The sequence below is a fragment of the Cnephaeus nilssonii genome (genome assembly GCF_951640355.1).
Source record: "Cnephaeus nilssonii genome assembly, chromosome: X".
NCBI classification, from domain to species: Eukaryota; Metazoa; Chordata; class Mammalia; order Chiroptera; family Vespertilionidae; genus Cnephaeus; species Cnephaeus nilssonii.
This window is the reverse complement of record NC_137071.1, coordinates 131,339,905-131,361,171: the sequence shown is the minus strand read 5'-3', so window position 1 is coordinate 131,361,171 and position 21,267 is coordinate 131,339,905. Positions and strand designations below refer to the sequence as shown.

General features: G+C 42.2%; 1 protein-coding gene across 2 annotated transcripts in view; it reads right to left on the bottom strand.

Annotated features, from left to right (window-relative positions):
- Window positions 1-21,267, bottom strand: part of MED14 (mediator complex subunit 14) — a 62,274-nt gene that overhangs the window by 19,750 nt on the left and 21,257 nt on the right. For both annotated transcript variants that reach the window (XM_079765725.1, XM_079765726.1), the window contains exons 11-21: window positions 18,820-18,945; window positions 16,926-17,004; window positions 13,089-13,248; window positions 10,910-11,104; window positions 10,398-10,532; window positions 7,914-7,990; window positions 3,280-3,440; window positions 3,047-3,193; window positions 1,747-1,838; window positions 649-801; window positions 107-376 (exon numbers count right to left, since the gene is read on the bottom strand). In XM_079765725.1, coding sequence (XP_079621851.1) covers window positions 107-376; window positions 649-801; window positions 1,747-1,838; window positions 3,047-3,193; window positions 3,280-3,440; window positions 7,914-7,990; window positions 10,398-10,532; window positions 10,910-11,104; window positions 13,089-13,248; window positions 16,926-17,004; window positions 18,820-18,945 — 1,595 coding nt within the window. The remainder of the gene's footprint in view (window positions 1-106; window positions 377-648; window positions 802-1,746; window positions 1,839-3,046; window positions 3,194-3,279; window positions 3,441-7,913; window positions 7,991-10,397; window positions 10,533-10,909; window positions 11,105-13,088; window positions 13,249-16,925; window positions 17,005-18,819; window positions 18,946-21,267) is intronic.

The window sequence follows — 21,267 nt, the reverse complement described above, 5'->3', positions numbered from 1 at the left end:
TTAAATTTAGACAGGAATTTGTTGCTTTTCCCCATTATTTCCCCCTCAAAGGAATTGTCTGAGATCACGTTTATGTTTATTCATGCTGTACCACTTAGTCCGTTACCTTCAGTCCTGGTGCAGGATAAAACCCTTCAACTAGCTTGCTATTATCAAAAAGACTGTAGGCACCATCCCGTATGGCCACCACGCCTCGGCTCCGGCAGTAGATGTCAATGCAGTACATGTTCCTGAAGGCCAGTCTGATGTGGGTGGACGACTGCGGCAGGATGGAGAAGCACTGGTAGGCAGTGTTGGTTCTCTGGGTCAAGCCCAACATCGGCACAGTGGGGAGTTTGTTGATGGCGTTTAACGGAGCCTGAGTATCGAACAGTACCTACGAGGAGCAAGCACAGTGAGCGCAGCCAGCTTCTGTACAAGGCCAAAACCTCAGAACTTTCAATGGAGAACCAACATAAATGAGACGATGTCCTTCTGACACACCCCAGAAAACTTTTCCTTGAAGCGAATGCAAACTGGATCGCTCTGTCCACTTTGAATCAGAGAAAATTCTCCAAGAAAAGTGCAAGATATGAAAGACACGGACGCCCACCCGCGTCACTAATACTAACCGAATCTTGTTTTTAAAGAGAAAATAAACTCAATTACCTGTAGCAACTGAACCACATTTGGTGTTTTGTTGAACATTTCTTGAAGCTGATGGAGAATGGTATTGTGACAGTTACTGCAACCTGAGTTTGGACCAACAGTTCCCAAAGAAATGTGGAATTTCTGATGTATCGAATTCCATTGGATACTAATCTAAATCAAAGAGAATACACATTTCAGACACTGAGAGAGTAAAAGATTCAAGTAGTCGAAAAAACGTTTCAACAGTAAGGCAGAATTTCAAAGATCTAAATGAGATCTTTTCTGAAAGCAACTCCTAAGACTGGACTCTCTAAATTCCCGGCGTGCTGTCACTAAGGACTAGTGCATTTGCTGAGCATGTTAGATGGCCCACTTCTAAATAAAACAGAAAGAGAGGGTGATAAAGAAAACACTTAATTAAACTTTATTTAAAACTTACTTAAAAATGACCAATGGTGTTTCTAATGTTCACTTTTCCCTGAGCTGAAGGAGAGTCACCCTCTAGGTGCACACAGTCATAAAGAGAAAGGAAGCCACCCCAACACAGATGCCTTCGTTAACAGATTTTTAAACACGCAAGTAATTTCTGATATTACTTGATGTGGAGAGTGCAGAAAGAAGGCAGCTGGCTGAATTTTCATACTAAATTTCTAGGGCTTTACATGTGAGGTAGGAAAAAAACCATCAGCAAAAACTATGAATTATGGGGAATACCTTAAAAAGCAAGATAAGATCAAACAATGTTCATTATCACATGACCAAAAGTAGACATACCATATGTTCAAGCTCATATGTGAACTTCATCACAGTAATCACATTGCTAAGCAGATTTGAAATCAGTTAAGAACAAAATGCAAAAACTAAAAGTACATTATCGTGTCTAAAACTCAAGATTATATACCCATCAAAGAGGGTATAATTTTTGTTTTCAATTTAAAAGAGTTAAACATTATAGTACACTATATTTATATCAACCAAGTATTTAAATTTTACCATTTATCCCTAATTTCTACTTGAGCCCCCAATTATTTCAAGGCAGTTTTCATAATTGTTGAATTCTTGCTTTTTACAAGATCGATGAGAGGAACTTCAGTTTTAATTAATTCAGACACTTACTGAGCTTCCTTTGGTGGTTCCGTAACACAAGATAAGTTTTCGATAATTATAAACACGAACTTCTGAGAAAATATTTAGATGAGCAGGTATGTCTAAATAGAAAGGAAACAAAAAGGAGATTAAGATTACACATGCAAAATGAAAAATATATATTTGAAAAGGAGGGTATTTTGGCAATATTATATTCCTTGATCAAAAAGTCTCTAAAACGTGTAATTTAGTAAAAAAAGAAAGCAACAGCATAAATAGAAAGTAGGCGTCCTTCCATTTCCATTTCTACACGAGGGGGCCTGGGCAGGGGTGGAGATATACTGAAGCAATAGCATAGTGGTCAGAGGCTTCAATTCCAGCTCAGCCATTTACTAGCGATGTGACCATCAACAAGTTTCTTAAGTCTCTGTGACTTGTTTTTTTCAATTATAAAATGAAGACTAACTTACCCACCTCATACAGTGATTGATTATGACAAGTTAATATAAGCAAACTGTTTATTACATTGTATGGCACATAGTAAACTCTCTAAGTATTAACTATTATTATAATCTATACTAATAAAAGGGTAATATGCTAATTAGACTGGATAGACAGGACGTCTTCCGGACATCCTTCCGGACAAAGCCACAGTGGTGGGGGCTGAGGCAGAGGCGTTTAGGGGCGATCAGGCTAGCAGGGGAGAGTGGTTAGGGGTGATCAGGCCGGTAGGAGAGAGTGGTTAGGGGCGATCAGGCCGGCAGGAGAGAGCAGTTAGGGGTGATCAGGCAGGCAGGCAGAGGGGTTAGGGGTGATCAGGCAGGCAGAGTAGTTAGGGGTGATCAGGCCGGCAGGAGAAAGCAGTTAGGGGCGATCAGGCCGGCAGGCAGAGGCGGTTAGGAGCAATCAGGCCAGCAGGGGAGAGCGGTTAGGGGCGATCAGGTTGGCAGGCAGGCGAGCGGTTAAGAGCCAGCGGTCCCAGATTGCAAGAGGGTTGTCTGACTGCGGGATCGGGCCTAAACTGGCAGTCAGACATCCCCCGAGGTGTCCCGGATTGAAGAGGGTGCAGGCTGGGCTGAGGGATCCCTCCCACCCGTGTGTACCGGGCCTCTAATACACGGGTATACCCATGTGTAAAAATTTCTGGAGACATAATTAACAGTGGTTGTCTCTGAGGGAAGGAAACTGAAGCCTAAGTTAAAAGAGAAACTTATTTCTCATTAGATATATTTTTGCTTTTTTTTTTTAAACAATAGTGCATGTTTTACTTGTTTAAAAAAGGGGAGATGCTTCCCCCCCCCCCCCCCAGAAGGAAGATTATCACACGTACCTGGTAGAGAACGTGCAAATTCCAACACACACTCATATAATCGTGCAATGCTATTCCAGTCATTAAGGAACATTTCCACCACTTTCCTACCACCAACGGGTTCAGACAACAGGTTTTCATATGTTAGATAAACATGCCGGGATGGTCCTACAGGGTTAAGAGAGAAATTAATAGCAATCAGTATGAAAAAAGGCCCAGAAATATACAAAGACAAAGTGTGTGAAGCATCTCACCTTGTTCCCTGGTAGAAGTGCCATTAAGCGGACAATTTGCGAACACTAACTCTGCCACCCACGTGCGGTTATTTCTACCTTGCAATCGGAAAGTGCAATCGAGGAGAGAGCGGTCCAGTGCCTTCTGGGTTTCCTCACTTACACCCTTACAGGGAGGGATTCTGGTGAGGAGAGAGAGCACGTGAAGTAATTCCCATCACAGAAAGACAAAAGCACAATCTCTACAACGACAGGAGGGCATTTCCATTAGAGCTTCAGTTCAAAGTCCCTACTAGGCACCTTCTGTAAAGGAAGGAGGCAACTCATAGCAATTCAAGGCAATTAATAGCATTTAACCCATTTCCATTCACTTCAACACAGGTTAGGACTCTCATTTTAACAAAGTGATGTTTGCTTTCATCCTTAATCTTGTTATTTGAAAAGACCACAGTTCTTGAGAATGAAAAATCAAGGGTATTGACTTTCTACAAAATCTATTTAGAACATCCTCAAGGAAAAACTAAGGGGAACAAAATGCTTGTAAAGTCACTTGGGAAGGCAGGATGATACAGTGGAAAGTACAGGACAACGGAATCAGGGACCTGCATTTGAATTCTGACTCAGCCGCATTTAAACCCTTGGATTTCAGTTTCCAACTACAAAATGGAGATAAATAACTATCTCATGGTCAGTGATTTTAAAACATATAAAGTGCTTATGGTGGCTGATACAGCAGGTATTCATAGGTGTTAATCCCCCTTGCAGTAAAACAAATCTTCATCACTGACCGCCATGACAGAATTCCAGGTTCATTATCATCCCCTTTGCCTCCTCTGTAGAGTAACATGCACTAGGATGAACTTTAAATGTATTAATTCATTTAGCATACATATTATCACTCACATGTATCACATATACAAGAGGAATGTATTAGTTTAGTTGTCTTACCACACCTACCTATCCATTTTCTCGCAATTTTATGACTCTCTTATTTGTCAGAATACACTGAGAGGTAATACAGTTTAGCTGTTTTCAGTAATGGATGAAATAATGAGATAATATATTCTTTAACCCTACCTACATTATCCTGTAACTCATAGGGAAGGTGGATCAATTCTCAGATTTGGTATGATTATCACTAACTAAGGAAAACAACAACAACTATAACTGGAAACGGAATCTTGGTTTAGGCCAGTGATGGCGAACCTATGACATGCGTGTCAGCACTGACACGCGTAGCCATTTCTGATGACACGCGGCCGCTAAGGCGGCCGCATGCCCAGGATGAAACATTTGCTGCTCCTGAGGATGAAACATTTGCGAAATAATGTTTTTTCCTCAAAGTGACACACTACCCGAGTTATGCTCAGTTTTTTGGCGAAGTTTGACACACCAAGCTCAAAAGGTTGCCCATCACTGGTTTAGGCTCTTGTTCAGACTAACACCTAGAACAGGGTTTTTCAATGTTGGCAATATTGACATTTTGGGCTGGACTCTGTTGTGGAGGGCTGTCCAATGCAGCCCTGGTCTCTCCCTACCAGATGCCAGGAGCACCTTATCCCCTCTGATAACCAAAAATACCTCCAAACATTGCCAAACATCTAGAGGGCAAAGTACCCTGGGGTTGAGAACCACTGACCCTGGAATAAACAACTCCAGAGAGCAAACAAGAGACAGAAATTGCATATGGTAAAAAAATAAACTGTAGGGGGAAGAAATCTATAAGGTGGCATAAAATTAACATAGTACTGAAATTTTCTCAATTAAAAATTCATCACAACTCTTCTTAAATGTACAGCTTTTTAAGTTTTTCAAATGTGAATCTTTCATACTAGGGACCTTTTATTACTACCAGGAAGATTTTATTTGGGGTAGTTGTTATAGGAATCGCATACATTGCATATATGCTTTTCTTTAATCCTCACCCAACGACATGCTTAAAGAGAGGAAGGGAGGGAGGGAGGGAGGGAGGGAGGGAGGGAGGGAGGGAGGGAGGAACATCAATTAGCTGCCTTCTGTAGGCGCCCAACTGGGGATCAAACCCGCAACCCAGGTATATGCCTGGACTGAGAATCAAACTGGCAACCTTTCGGTGCACAGGATGATGCTCAACCAACTGAGCCACTCCAGCCGGGCACACATATGCCTGCCCCTACCCTTCAAAACATAACCCTAACCCATAAGAGTTATAAAAGCAACCAATTCAGATAGATTTTTAAATCTTGATTTTGAAAATGTAAATGCAATACATTTATCTTCCTTTCACATAAAATAGGTATTTCATGAAAGCCATCTGGTTAGAAAATGAACACACAGAAGCCAGCACATTTTCAAGTAAGAACTAAGTAAGAATAAGACTCCTTCCAATTTATGGTCTCAGGAACAATACAACCTTGAAAACATATTCCCTGTCACTTTCTTAATCTGTGACATAAATATAATTGGCTTACCCCAAGAAACTTGGACAATATTTACTTGCTTTTAAGTTATAAATGTAACAGAGAGAATAAAAGTAAACTACCTTCTTAGGCAGGAGGATTATGAGTTCTCAAAAGGGGACTGAAATTGCTTTCATAAAAATGCTGAGCATAAGGTATTTTAAAACTCTTGCAAATTATAAAAACATAACTAAGAAAACAGAACACAAAAGTTAACATCACCTACTCATGTGCAGTTGCCAAGAAGAGTGAAAAGAAAAAAAATACCCTGCATTTGAAGCCGAAGTAATTCAAAACCGAATGCAATTAAATTAAGAGCACTGCATTTTCCTATTGATTTCCATGGTGAGACCAGCTCTCCCGCTCCGGAAAAGCACATTTCGTAGAGATGGCGTTATGACAGCCAGGAAGGAAAGCTATTCCCGTTCTTCAACGCTGTATCTGGAGTGAGCGCCAGGACACGCCAGTGGTGTGTATGCCGCCTGCTAGCCCTTCCCATCTTCCACGGCAACAGACTGACCCCACGTAACAAAACTGAAAGCCCTGCTGGCTCGGATCCCAGAGCTGCCATGTCTTCGCAGACAGGAATTCAAGCAGTAAAACTGCTTATATGATTTCTATTATTAAACATCTAAGAAACAATACAAATGCCAAAAAAGAAAATGTTTTCTGCACGAAAAAGGCTGATCTCTTGCCCTGGCCGGTGTTGCTCAGTTGGTTGAGTGTCGTCCCATGCGCCGAGGGGTCTCCAGTTCATTCCCAGTCAGGGCACATACCCAGGTTGTGGGTTTGATCTCCCGTCTGTGTATGCAAGGGAGGCAACTGATCGTTTTCTCTCTCTCTCTCTCCCTTCCTCTCTCTAAAAAAGAATCAATAGAAGTATATATCCTATATAATAAAAGGCTAATATGCAAATCAACTGAACAGTGGAACAACCAGTCGCTATGACGAGCACTGACCACCAAGGGGCAGACGCTCAACGCAGGAGCTGCCCCCTGGTGGTCAGTGCGCTCCCACGGGGGAGCGCAGCGGCGGTGGCGGGAGCCTCTCCTGCCTCTGCAGCAGCACTAAGGATGTCCAACTGCCAGACTGCAAGAGGGTGCAGGCCAGGCTGAGGGACCCCCCCGAGTGCACAAATTTTGTGCACTGGGCCTCTAATATATATATACATATATATACATATCTCTTAAATGGCATGCTACCTCTGCAAGTCCCTCCTGGTCACCGTATGGAGCACAAACAATGCACTAGCTTTCCTTTTAAGCATCCTTTGGCCCTTGCCCTCTATGTTTAGAAGCAAGCCCAGCCCTCTGCCCAACTCCCTCTGTGCACTCTTTCCTGGTGATCTAATTTACGATCCCAGCTCACTTACTATCCCCTTGGTGATGACTCAGAAGTACCTCGCGCTAGCGATTGCGCCGCTGGAGCTCCTGACTCATCTGCCTGTGCTGCCCAGACCTGTCTTCTGAGCTTGAGACATCCCGACCTGCCCAAAGGGATGTCCAGGCACCTCAAACTTAGGAAAGCCCCGCAAACTCACATCTCCAGTGCCCCTCATCTTAGAAAACACCACACTCACCCATCATTCAGAAACACTTACGGTATTTAATGATGTCAGTTTCTGTTTAAAATGGCTTCCTATTGCCAGTAGGATCAAGTCTCAATTCCTTAAGGACACTTACAAAACCCCACGGGACCTGCACCCGCCCTGCTGACCTCTCCCCCACTCCTGCCAGGCTGAACTTCTTCCCGGGCCAGGATGCTGAGCTCTCTTGCCTCCAAGCCTTCGCAAAAGCAGTTACCCCTTTCCCCCCTCGCTCCCCTTCCTCTAATTCTCACCTCTCCCGAGGTCGGAGCACAACTGGCGCTTTCCTGACTTCCGAACTAGCCCAGATCCCCCTGCTGTGTGACCCCCCCCCACCCCAGCATCCTGAAGGGCTCCATCAGAATGCAAGCCTAACAGAGTCCCACTCAGGAAACATCTGCTGAATGAAGAAAAGCAAAGCAGAGGAAAGAAAACCTAAAACACCCAGCGGCGCGAGATTGCCACTCAGCGGGTGAAAGAGAATCCTCCCCCAGATCTTAGCAATTCTCTGCAGAAATCCGCGACACCCACAGCTTCTGACTCGGCTTGACGCTGACCCGAGAGGACAGGAGCGGCTCTGGCCGTGGGGCTGCGATGGGTGGCACCCAGCGACACACACGACAGGGACTTACTTCAATAAGCGAATCGCATGGCTGAAGCCATCCCCTTCCATTTGCACTCCTTGATGGGGAATCTCCAGATTGGACAACTAGGAGGAGAAAAGCACAGTGACGTGAGCCCACCACCGTTACCGGGGAAACCGCCTTCTCTAAGTCCTCCGCTGCTTCTCGCGGCCTCTTTCCCGGGGCCACTCTTTCTCAAAGCTGCGGCATATGAGGCACGAGCGCTGTCCGCATCATTGGGTTTCCTGGGAACTAAAGTCCAGTGAAACGCAAAGATGACCCAGAGCTTCTGGTTAAAAAACACCTCCAAGGGTGATAAATCTTCAAAATTTGGGAGACTGATCTCATTTTTGTAGCGAACCAGAAGCAATCCATAACCTGTTCTGGTGGCTCCAAATGATTCAATTGTAAAGTAAGATTGGTTTACCGATGTAATTCGTTTGAAACACTGTTTGAATGATGGTCAGATCTCACTTCTAATCACAAACAATTATTTTTTTAGTTCAGAACCTTTCTGGAATATATTTTGATTTTTAACAAACCATTTCCTGTAGAGCCCGTGAAGGAAAGAGTTCCCAGTGGGAAGGCTCAGAAAGTGAGGTGTAGAGATGATGCGGGAGATTGCCTGAGACCCTCCGTGGCACTCCAGGTTATTAGGTGTGCCAGAAAGCCACCTGATCCCAAAGGAATGCTTGCCTTTGGCAGAGGGTCCGTCTTCTACGGCAGACTCTTTATGTTGACCTTGCTCCAGAAAGGGTTTAAGGCAGCCCTAAGGACCTGAATGAACCCTGGGCTTCTGGCCTGGGAAGGGCAAAGGTTTAGAAAAAGAACCCCTGACCAAATAGGCAGTAGGGGTTCAGATTCAAAAGGAATCGTAGGGTGAAGGGCTCAAAAAATGTTGCCTTTATTCTATGGATCACATAAATAAATAGCCCTGGTAAGATTAGATTTCGTTATTCACGTCTCAGTACAAATTGCTTTAAGCAGAAAATGTGCTTGCTTTTGTCTTTAACGTGTCTTTTTCGTTGAGAGAAGAAAAGTAGGCAAGGTTTTTAAGAGCTTGAATGAGCTGACAAGAGCTCACATGTCTCACGTGTGTAACAGGTATGGGAGTGAAGAGAAGGGGACAGAGAGGACATGTGTCTAGAGGTGTTAGTCCATGTGGGCACTACAAAGACACATTTCTGTGATTTCTAGCGGGGGGGGGGGGGCGGGGGGGGGACCAGGCAGGAAAAGAGGAAACAATTCATTACTTTGCCCCCGGACACCATGCCCCCTCCCTTCCTACTGCGCTCAAGCCACACAGCACAACGAGAAAGGCCACGGCCTGTACAGTCTAGGAGCTGTGGCCAGCTCCCAGCAAATACTCCTCAAGCTCTCAGCTCTAGCAGCTGCCACACCGCGGACAGGGGGTCTACTTTAGGTGCCCGTTCCTGGGCTTGCATTTCTCAGGGCTACTGGTGCTCTTCAGTGTCACAGCTGGTGCCCACCTTGAGATCCCCAAGCTCTAAAAAGCAGGGGTCAGCGCAGAACAGCTCGTGGCCAAATCCAGCCCACTGCCTGTTTTTATAAGTAAGTGTTACTTGACGAGAGCCATGCTCATTTTTTAAAGCATCAACCATGGCTGGTTCACACTACACAACAGATCTGAGTAGCTGTGGTGTGAACCATATGACCCACACGCCTAGCTATTTACTATCTGGCCCTTTCCAAAAGAAGCTTGCCAATCCCTGCTCTAAAGCACGGAAGTGTTTTCTGAGTCTTCCTGAGACTGGCACCATCAGTACAACGGAAACACTCCACTTCCGCATTTCCAGATCTCTTCCTTCCTTCACAGTAATTCCCAGAGGGAAGGAGTCTTACAAAAAGTACAACTTCAACTAGAGCGAAATAATCTAGGATTTAAGGGTTGCTGATCCTTGTCTAAAGCCCTTTATAAAAAGCAGATTCTGTCGGTTCCCTCCCCTTTTACTTTCATGGGGGTCTTGCTGGATGATCACAACTGTGTATTCTGGAAAAACACGAATTCTGCGGAAGTCTATGCCTCTTGCATGTGACAAAAGTAAATTCAGTTTAAGATTCTTTCTGCCCTGCTTCTCAGAAAGGAACCCAATTTTGTTACTGTGTAAGCAATATGTATAGCTTCATCAACTCAAAAATAAGCCTCCCCTTTATCCACTGGCCATGTCTAACAGAGTTCAATAATGCTGCTACGAAGAGGTATACAAGATGTTAATTCTCAAAAGCTGCCTTTTTGTTTTAAAACTGAAAAGAATTTGCTTTCCACTTCCACAAAGAGCAGAAGGCACACAATTCCAGATGAGAGAGATGAAATAATTTAAGTTGTTTTACATGTATGATTTCAACCCCCCCCCTCCCAAGATGAACAAGATTGACAATCATTCTGATTCTCCTAATGGAATCCATGTAGCTTTAGCAAAGCATTTGAAAAATTACTTTCATTTAGAGTACCCAAAATTGTTACAAAATTACCTCCAACCGAAGTCCTACAAATGGCATGTTTGTATCACACACAGCGACAAAGTGAGCTAGAATTTTATTGAAGGCACACATTTCTCCTGATCGTTTGGTTTTCTTAGGTTCTAGTGGACATGTATCATCAGACAACTAGAATATAAGTAAAAAACAGAAAAAAAGTGTATGTGATACAATTAGTTAAGGCAGTTAAACTACGATAAAGCTCAAGGTTAAGTAAAAATCTTACTCATTCAGCAAATATTTATTGGGCAAATATTGGCCTAAACACGAGAAATTTAGCAGTAAATATTATGTATTTAACAAGTTCTCTTGTGGAAAATGGTGTATAATTAATCATTAATTAAAAGAGAAGCATTTCCAAGAAAATGTAGACAATTATTACTTAAATCTTATTGCTGCCTCGTCTTTTAAAAACTACCTAATTCTTTCCCATATTAAAAACATGTGAAGACTACAATGAAGTTAATGCACACAAATTCTGTGCTTATTTGCACATGTGAGCATACCTTGCGCTTGGTACCGGTTCTAGGCTGTTTCCCGGTTTTTGTCCGGAAAATCAATTCCTGGATGTTGTCCTTGAACTGCTGCAGCAGCAGTGCCATGACAGGGCCGTCCTCGCGCTCCCCAGCGCTCACGGACAGGAAGTAGTACTTGTATGACAGCTGTGTGGGTTTATTGGGAACCTCCAACATCTCTACAACCTAAAAAGGCCCACATAAGAAATGAAACTCAGAAAAATAACAGGGGTTGGATATGTTCCCCCTGATATCAAGTAGGGCTTAGAATTATAAATCTAATGATCTATTTTTTCTTTAAACAAGACAAATTAATCGTGATGTCAAAAAAAGCATTCCTACCCAGTAAATATATAATTTTCTAAAAAATTGAGCAGACTAAAGAACAACAACGATAGTGAAAACCTTAAACTATAGCAAATGGGACATTTAGACTATTTTCATTAGATGTTGATATTCCTGCCTTAGCTTAAAATAAATTGGGGGGAAAAAAGTTACGCTTAAGTCCAGCATCTCTGCTAGATTTTTCTACAACGTTACCTATTTCAATTTGCCCTGCTGTCTCCTTTAACCATGAAAACATGCTAAGAATTCCACTATTATGGCAGAAAAAAAGGACAACTATCTCTCATACTTGGAAGCATATAAAAATGAACCCCGTCTTTTCAACAGAGAAATGTAGTCACTGTGAGGATAATGATAACGATATCACCAACAAGATGACAGGGAGCTTGCTATGCGCCATGCACTGTCCTAACTGCTTGACAGGTGCTAACATATTTAATCCTCCTAGTAACTGTGAAGTCGAATTATCTTCATTTTCCTGGTAAGGAAACGGAGGCACTAGAGTTAGGTTACTTGCCAAGGTCTCAGAGCTAAGAAGCGACGGACTCACACTTTGATCCCAGAAGTTTGGCTCTAGAGACCTTGTTCTTACTCACCGTACCAGCTTACTATTTTCAAGGGCTACCTGAAATTTCAGAAAAGTCTCCTAAATACTCTAGTGAGAGAAAGAAATGCCCTTAGGCAAAGCTCTTGGCCAACACTTTCCTATCTCTCATCCTACCTCTCCTCCCCCTCCCCAAATACTCTCTTCCGGAAATTGGCCAACACCTAAGCATCACACTGATATACCTGAGGCAATGGAAGAATTAAAAGTAAAATGGACACTTCACCAAGGAAGATCTACGGATGGCAAATAAGCATATGAAAAGATATTAAACATCATCAGTCATGAGGGCAGAGCAAATTAAGACTACAGTAAGATACCATTACATATCAGAATGGCTAATTTTTAAAAAATTACAATATCCAGTGCTGGCAAGAGTGTGGAGCAATGGGAACTCCCATGTGTTGCTGGCAAGAATGCAAAATGGTCCGGCCATGTTGGAAAAGTTTGGCAGTTTCTTATAAAGCTAAACACTTACCATATGACCCAATAATCCCACTCCTAGTTACTTATACAAATGAAACAAAAATTTAAGTTCACAAAAAAACCTATATGCAAATGCTCATAGCAGTTTTACTGATAATTATCCCAAACTGGAAACAACCCAGATTCTTTCTACTGGAGACTGGTTAAACTAACTGTGCCCCACCTATCCCATGGACTACTACTCAGCTATAAAAGGGGTGAACTATGACATATACAACAATAAGAATCTTACTATGCACTAAAAGGTACGTGTAACCAATAAAGTGAATATGTATACCTTCAATCAATTAAAGATTAGAAAATAAAGCTCCTTCAGCCAACCCATATTAAAAGGCTGCATTATGCAAGTCAATATTTGATTAAAACCAAATAAATTTATCTGACACAAACAACATCTCCAAACCCTCACAGTGGTTGCGTTCAATTTTTTTCTTCTCATTCAAAGATGATGCCTCATTCCAAGCAGAAATTAGGCCTCACCATAGGAAAGATCCCAGGGTGAGAAATGGGGGTATATCTTATATTCCCCAAGCCTGCCTGCACATTATGAAATTTCTTAGAATTTTCCTCTCTCCCAACCCTACCATTGTTCCTGCCCTCCTGGGTTGAGAATCACTATACAAAAGTCAGTTTTCCAATAAAATACATTTGCAAATGAACTTAAAAAATAAATCATTCAAGATACTGACAGAAGCACTGAACTGGACCACCCAAATCACCCCTTTGCATACTTACAATGTAGTACTGGGGAAGGCGAGTAAGTTTAATGAACAGCTTATTCTTAGAAAGTTTTCCAATAGGATGAGTTGAGTAATTGGACAGCTGCAATGTTTCCGTGCTTATTGTAGGCAGATGTTTTATAGATTGTTTGCAACGCTGTTGTCCAAGCCAAAACCTTAATTTAAAAAAGGTAATCCACATCATAAAAATCATAGAATTTTCTGATTAACATTATGCTAAGTGAAAGAAGCCAGTCATAAACGATCACATACTTTATGACTGCATTTGTATGAAATGTCCAGAAAAGGACAATCTACAGAAGTGAAAAGCAGGCTCACACTTGCCTGAGGCTGAGGCTGGGAATGGGAATTAACTGTAAATGAGCACCTTTTTGAGGTGATAAAAAATGTTCTAAAACTGGATTGTGGCTATGGTTATAAACCTCAGTAAATTTACTACAAGTCACTGAATTGCACACTTAAAAAGGGTGAATTTTATGATAAGCAAATTATACTTCAATGGTTATTTCAAAAAAATTAATGTTCCATGATAAATTAGTGACGAACTGGTTATTCATCAAAGATCATTTGAGAAACAGTATAATAACTGACAACCAGAGGATTTAAAAAAAAAATCGTCATCTGAGCCTGTTTTTATTGATTTTAGTGAGAGGAAGGGAAGAAGGAAGAGAGAGAGAGGGAGAGAGGAAGGGAGGAAAAGAGACATTGATCAGTTGCCTCCCGTATGCACCCCAATCAGGGATCGAACCCACAACCTAGGTATGTACCCTGACCCGGAATCAAACCTGCAATCTTTTGGTGACCAGGATGATGCTCCAAGCAAGGCACCTGGCCAGGACCAGGGGACCTTTCCTATAATTATGTGAGTTTAAGGCTTTTGGGGTTTAGCTTTCTGGTTTTAGTTATATTTCTGCAGGCTGGAACTGCCAGATAACCTTAAGTTATGCAAAATGTGAATTATGAGGCATTTAAGTATTTAAACCTTGCTTGTTTAGCCAAAATGTACAAAAAATGATGCTAAACCACAAAAATTTTAGAAACTGTTACCTAGAGTAATGACTATCATTTTTCACATACAAACTAAACAGCCATTCAAAAGGCTCATGTAAAAAAAAAAAAAAAGGTTCATGTAATATTATCTCTCTACTAGAAGCCCGGTGCACGAAATTCGTGCACGGCAGGGGGTTGTCCCTCAGCCCAGCCTGTACCCTCTCCAATCTGGGACTCCTGGAGGGATGTCCGACTGCCCGTTTAGGCCCAATCCTGGTGGGATCAGGCCTAAACGGGCAGTCGGACATCCCTCTCACAATCCAGGACTGCTGGCTCCCAACTGCTTGCCTGCCTGCCTGCCTTCCTGATTGCCCCTAACCGCTTCTGCCTGCCAGCCTGATCACCCCCTAACCACTCTGCTGCCATCCTGGTTGATGCTTAACTGCTCCCCTGCCAGCCTGTTTGCCCCCAACTTCCCTCCTCTGCCAGCCTGATCACCCCTAACTGCCCTCTCCTGCAGGGTTGATCACCTCCAACTGCCCTCCTTGCAAGCCTGGTCCCTCTCAACTGCCCTCCCTTGCAGGCCTGGTCCCTCACAACTGCCCTCCCTTGCAGGCTGGGTGCCTCCCAACTGCCCTCTCCTGCTGGCCATCTTGTGGTGGCCATCTTGTGTCCACATGGGGGCAGGATCTTTGACCACATGGGGGCAGCTATATTGTGTGTTGCAGTGATGATCAATCTGTATATTACTCTTATTAGATAGGGTAGAGGCCTGGTGCACGGGTGGGGGCCAGCTGGTTTGCCCTGAAGGGTGTCACAGATAAGGGTGGGGGTTCCCTTGGGGTGTGGGGCGGCCTGAGCAAGGGGCCTGTGGTGGTTTGCAGGCCGGCCACGCCCCCTGGCAACCCAAGGGGAGGCCCTGGTATCTGGAATTTATTTTCCTTCTACAATTGAAACTTTGTAGCCTGGAGCGGAGCCAAGCCTGGGGCTCCGGCAGCCATTTCTGTGGCAGTTAATTCACCTTCTACAATTGAAACTTTGTAGCCTTAAGCGGGTGAGCCTGGCCAGGGTGTGCGGAAAGCTTTGCTTCCCCTGTTGCCGCCGGCAACCCTGGCCTGCTCTCTCAAGCTCCATTCTGCCGCCATTTGTTTGAATTTGTTTACCTTCTATAATTGAAACTTTGTAGCTTGAGTGGAGGCTTAGGCCTGCAAACGGCTATGGAAAGCTTGGCTTACTCTGTTACCTGGGAAACCTTGCTCTCTGTGGCTGTAGCCATCTTGGATTGGGGTTAATTTGCATACTCGCCCTGATTGGCTGGTGGGCATGGCTTGGCTGGTGGGCGTGGCTTATGTAGCGGAGTGATGGTTAATTTGCATATTACCATTTTATTAGAGAGGATTGGCATTTAAAATCATGTCCTGTTAATGAGAAAAATGACTTGATATAAAAATGTTTGAATTTTTACCACCTAAAACTTCCAAAGCGGAAGAGGTAGGCTAGAAGATCACAAAAGCAGTAGATCCACCCCTTCTCCATTTGCCAGCTTTAGCCTTGATCTCTAACATTTATATTTCTCTCTTGGAATTTTTGTTGATTTATTAATTTTAAGAGAGTTTGTTAGAGTTGCTATAATGATACCTATGTGGACTAGAGTGGTAATGAAACCTTCAAGGATTATCTCTCGCTCCATTTTCAATTTTATTTAGTTTCACCGCATGAAGCATTCAAAGGATTTTGAGACAAGTTGAAGGATAGTATCAGAGAAGCAGAAATGATTATTTTGAAAGCGTCAGCTGGCAGATGCATACCCTGAAGATTCTCCGGGATAAGAACAACAAGGCACTATCGCAGAGAACACCGGCTACAATAAAACTCCTGGTGCAGCGTACTTGTGCAGGAGAAAAAGTGGCAAGGAACGGAAGCTGAACGTCATGCCCTTCATACCTACATTTGCTCTAGAGGGGAATTGAATACGAAGCACTGCCATCCTGGACCTATTCCAGGAGAATTTAGATTCGACCATTAAGTACTAAAAGGTGTTCAAGCTTCACGTCATAAACATTAAGGATCGACCAAGAGCAATAATGGAGCCCGGCCGGCATGGCTCAGTGGTTGAGCATCCACCTAGGAACCAGGAGGTCACGGTTAGATTTCCGGTCAGGGCACAGGCCCGGGTTGCAGGCTCGATCCCCAGTGGAGGGGCATGCAAAAGGCAACCGATCTATGAATGACATGAGAATCCCCATGTGATCTTCTCATCATTGGTATTTCTATCCCTCTCTCCCTCTCCCTTCTTCTCTGAAATCAATAAAAATATTTTTTAATATATTTTATTGATTTTTTACAGAGAGGAAGGGAGAGGGATAGAGAGTTAGAAACATCGATGAGAGAGAAACATTGATCAGCTGCCTCCTGCACACTCCCTGCTGGAGATGTGCCCACAACCAAGGTACATGCCCCTGACCAGAATCGAACCCGGGACCCTTCAGTCCACAGGCCGACACTCTATCCACTGAGCCAAACCAGTCAGAGCTAAAAATATTTTTTTTAAAAAAGCAATGATGGAGAAAATGTATCCATTTTGCCCTAGCCAGTTTGGCTCAGTGGGTAGCATCAGCCTGCAGAATGAAGGGTCCAGGGTTTGATTCCGGACAAGGGCACGTGCCCCGGTCTCGGGTTCGATTCTCAGTGTAGGGCGTGTAGGAGGCAGCCGATCCATGATTCTCTCTCATCATTGATGTTTCTCTCTCTCTTTCCCTCTCCCTTCCTCTCTGAAATCAATAAAAATACATTTTTTTAAAAAGTTTTCATTTTTAGTATTGAGCTAAATAATTAAGCTTACTTAAGTTGTTGAACCCAAGGAACAATCCGTTTCATATCATCATTCACAGACTTCTCCATGTCATCCAAAGTGGCCTGATCTAGAAAATAAAGCATTTTAATTAATTAATTGCTTGTACAAGACACAAAATATCTAGATAGCCCAAAACTTAAATGAAATTATTGTTTTAGGCAGAAAGAAGTGTTACTTTTGAGTTAGAAAAAAACCTAAACTAAATGCATCATTAGGCATAAATTAACCTAATCTGTTTTCCCTCTTTAACATTTAGGGAGAGTTATAGTTAAGACAACTAATTAATATCAAATGTATACTTGCAACAAGAAGAAGTAACAAATACATGAATTCTTTGCCTATATTTTAATTCCCAAAATTCTTAGTCAATTGTTATTTTTAATTTATCTGTATTGAAAGCTCTTAATATTACTAGACGAAGAACCTTAAAAATTATAAAAACTATAAAATTCCATTATAATACTTATTAAACACAAATGGTCTCTAGCAAAAACAAGAGCTGCTGGCTGAAGATTAGCATTACTAAATGTCACTTAGAATTTTTAATGACACTAGATAATGCTAATAATAGAATGTTGAGCAAAAAGCTAAATATAAAATGATTTCAACTAAAGAAAAAAAATACAGAAAAAGACAAAAACACTGCTATGGACTGAACTGTATTCCCCTACCTGCCCGTGCTGGTAGAGGCAGGGCCTTCAGGAAATAACTAGGCCCAGATAAGGTCGGGGCTTCATGGTGGGATTGAAGCCCTTATAAGAAAGGCCAGAGGGCTTGCTCTCTCCGCTTCCTGCCACGTGAGGACAAGTGAGAAGGCCGGAGCCTGCAAGCCAGGAAGAGAGCCCTGACCATAACTCAACCGTCCTGACCACCTGCTTTCAGACTTTTGACCTCCAGAACTGTGAGAAAACACATTCTGTTGTTTAAGCTGCCCACTCTGGTTCTTTGTTATGGTAGCCTGAGATGAGTAAGATAAGCATAGATATCCTAAAATAACAGTGATTGCCAAGAGAAACTATTTTTTACTTCTTCTCTCATTTTCACACGTTTAGGTTTTTACTGATGAGTATGTACTGTATTAATAATCAAGAAAACAGTTAAGTAAAGTTTTTTAAGAACAAACAACAATTGCCTGGTTGGTTTGGAACCATAGTTAAAAGGTAATTCATAAATGTGTCACTTATCATTTAGCCATCACACATGTGATGTGATTCAAAGTAATGTGGCCAGTACTCCAGGAGCAGCTCGTAGAAAAATCTCTTTATAGCCATACAACATAACTAGAAAAACTTTTATTTTCAGCAATCTATGTAGCTTAATGTTAATTTCAAATGGCAAAGGTGCTAATATACTCAAGAGCAATGTTCCATTAGCAATACAAAAGCACTAAGTTCCTACTAGTTCACCATTTTAGAACACCAACTCAGTAACAGAACATGTAAGAAATCAAACTTTAATTTCTACTGTATTTAAGCCAAAAAAACACCTTTTCCTCCAGGATCCTGTACCCCAAGTTATCTTAGATGTTTATAGCCATGAATGACATGAGAATCCCTTGTGGCCATCTTCATGTCTCCCAACTATTAGTGTTAAAATCGTTACATCTAAAACACATCAGCCATCAACATTATGACTTTTACGTAAGAGAAGCAACATGAATGTACTTCATATTGGGAAGTTTAACTTCCGGTACAAGAAAATCCAAAGTGGAGCTAAAATGGGCCCCAAGGAACAGATGTCAGCAAGTTATTCTTTCCATATCTACTCCTCTCTACACTGCTCATGCCACTCTTATCAATATCTAGTGGCAGGAATTTTTAATTTTGCTTTTGTTAAAAGTATTTTTCCTTACAGTGAATGACTATATCATTTACCAACTTACCAAGTCCATAAAGCATCAATTGGAACATTCCAGAATGCAAATCCACAAAAATGTGTAGACACTCCGAATTACCACAGGGCTCCAAGATGGGAACAACGAGAGCTGGAAGTGCAGTCTCTATGGAAGCTGAACAGTTAAGAATTAAAAATTATATTTCTATCTGAGCATTTCTAAAAAAAAAAAAAGTGTATCTCAGAGACTAGAAACAAGTCAACTATTAAACAATCCTGACTGTTAGAAGAAAAACATGATTTTTGCAAAATTGGAATATATGAAGGCAATTAGGAGCTCAAAAGGAAGAATGTAATCTTCAACGTGGCGTGAAACAAATATGCCCAACTCAAATATTATAGCAAAGAAGTCCCAAAGGGCCTTAAAAAACATTAAAATAGCCAGGGAAAATTTAACCCCATTAGTGAGCTGGGTCCTAGTTTTACTTTCACTCAGTAATGACCAATAAGTTAAGTTTTAAGGATTTTCTTTTTTACATAGTGGGAAGCAAATCAGTTGTTTGGTAAATCAAAGAAGTTTCATCTACGGCATAAATATTCTCAATGCCATTCTTCATAAAGGAAGGTTTTCTGGCAATTAGGGCCCATGTGTTTAGAAAAACAAACAACACGTGAGAATTACTGAACATTGCTGATTATACCGGAAAATGTTTTTCATTATTTATGTACCTCATTTTCAAGTTACAGATAAAATAAGAACATAGGCAACTTCTATACACAAACTCCCACAGCTGCCAATGTACTTGTTCTCGGCTTTCTCGGTATTTCCAGCAGGCCTAAGGAACCTTCCCCTTCACCCCACAAGCTGGCAGGACAGAGCAGGAAAGGAGCAAAGACTGAGAGCACACTGATCAGATCAGACGGGGAGCTGGGAGAGGAATATGCCCCTCCGGCGGCCGCATTCCTCTAAGGCTAACACAGAAGGAAGGCAGAGAGGGAGGAGAGGGAAATGGAGGCCCAGCCTTCCCTCAGGTGTGGCTTCTCTGTGCTATTTTGTTAAACAAGGACATTAACATCTTGCTGTCCATGCCAGGGGTCCTTAGGAGGAAAAAGTGACAAGTTTGTAAAGGTGATTTAAAAACAAAGTGCTTAACAATGTACGTTACCTTTACGAATCAAAGAGAAACCAAAACATCTTATTGTGAATTTGCAATAATTAAAATGAGGGAAGTTACCCTTGGTACTATCTATACAAATTATCAAACAAATTAACAAAGCAAAAAATGGAAAGAGACATAGTCAGATGAAAACAAGCTGCTTTCAAGTGTATCTGTACATCTCTGTATGCAAATGTTTAACAGCAGATCCGGCAGAACTCTCACCTAAAAACAGATAAAAAACAGAACAAAAAGGCACCTACAGGAATTTCTGTACCATATTTTATAATTCAGAACAGTGTGACAAATTAGTTCATGTTCTGCTGAAATGACTGTTCATAAAATAAAAAGTACTTACAGATTTGAAGCAGGGTTGCTGACTTTAAAACTTATCTGTACTGTTATAATTCCTAATGGGGTAGAGATATTTTCCTTAAAGCAAAAACATTTTTGAAGCGTAGCAATGGGGTAAAACTAGCTCTGACAACTGGGATAACAATGATAACTTCAATCTGATTATAAAAACTGAGTATTCTTGCCGAAACCGGTTTGGCTCAATGGATAGAGTGTTGGCCTGCGGACCGAAAGGTCCCAGGTTCGATTCCGGTCAAGGGCATGTGCCTTGGTTGCGGGCACATCCCCGGTGGGGGGTGTGCAGGAGGCAACTGGTCGATGTTTCTCTCTCATCGATGTTTCTAGCTCTCTATCCCTCTCCCTTCCTCTCTGTAAAAAATCAATAAAAATATATTTAAAAAAACAAAACAAAAAACTGAGTATTCTTGAAAAGACAGGGGACCAAAGAAGAATATACAGCACAGTCCAACAGATAGAAAATACTTTGATGTCTATCGCTGAACATATTTTATGACCACCAATGTCCATAAAATAAAATAGCTAAGGCCCTAAGCACTGAAAGGCAGCAGGTGTTAAGTTATCCAAAAATGGAGAAACCTGCGAATAAAATATAGAAGGGGGAATTAAAGGCTGCGCAAGATGACAGGACTAGGCACGACTTTTGCCTGCAGCAGCGATACATACACAGATTTCCTCTTGTTCCTCCCTCTCTCTTCACTGAGGACAACACGAGGACTGCACCAGCAGACAGTAACATGAAGGGTGAAGACTGAAGACAAGCAAGTGGGCACAGTTAGGAACGGCTGTGTGCTTCACAGCTTCTGAACTGACCCGACACCCCAATTCCAGTGCTGACAGAGCACAGCCCAAGGAGAGCACCCCGGCTTTCAAAAGCCACGCGATGCTGCGAACGGGAACACATGCTTCGCACTGCCTTTTATTCGATTTCTCTCCCAAGCCTTGCCTACTTTCCCGGAGCCGTTGCC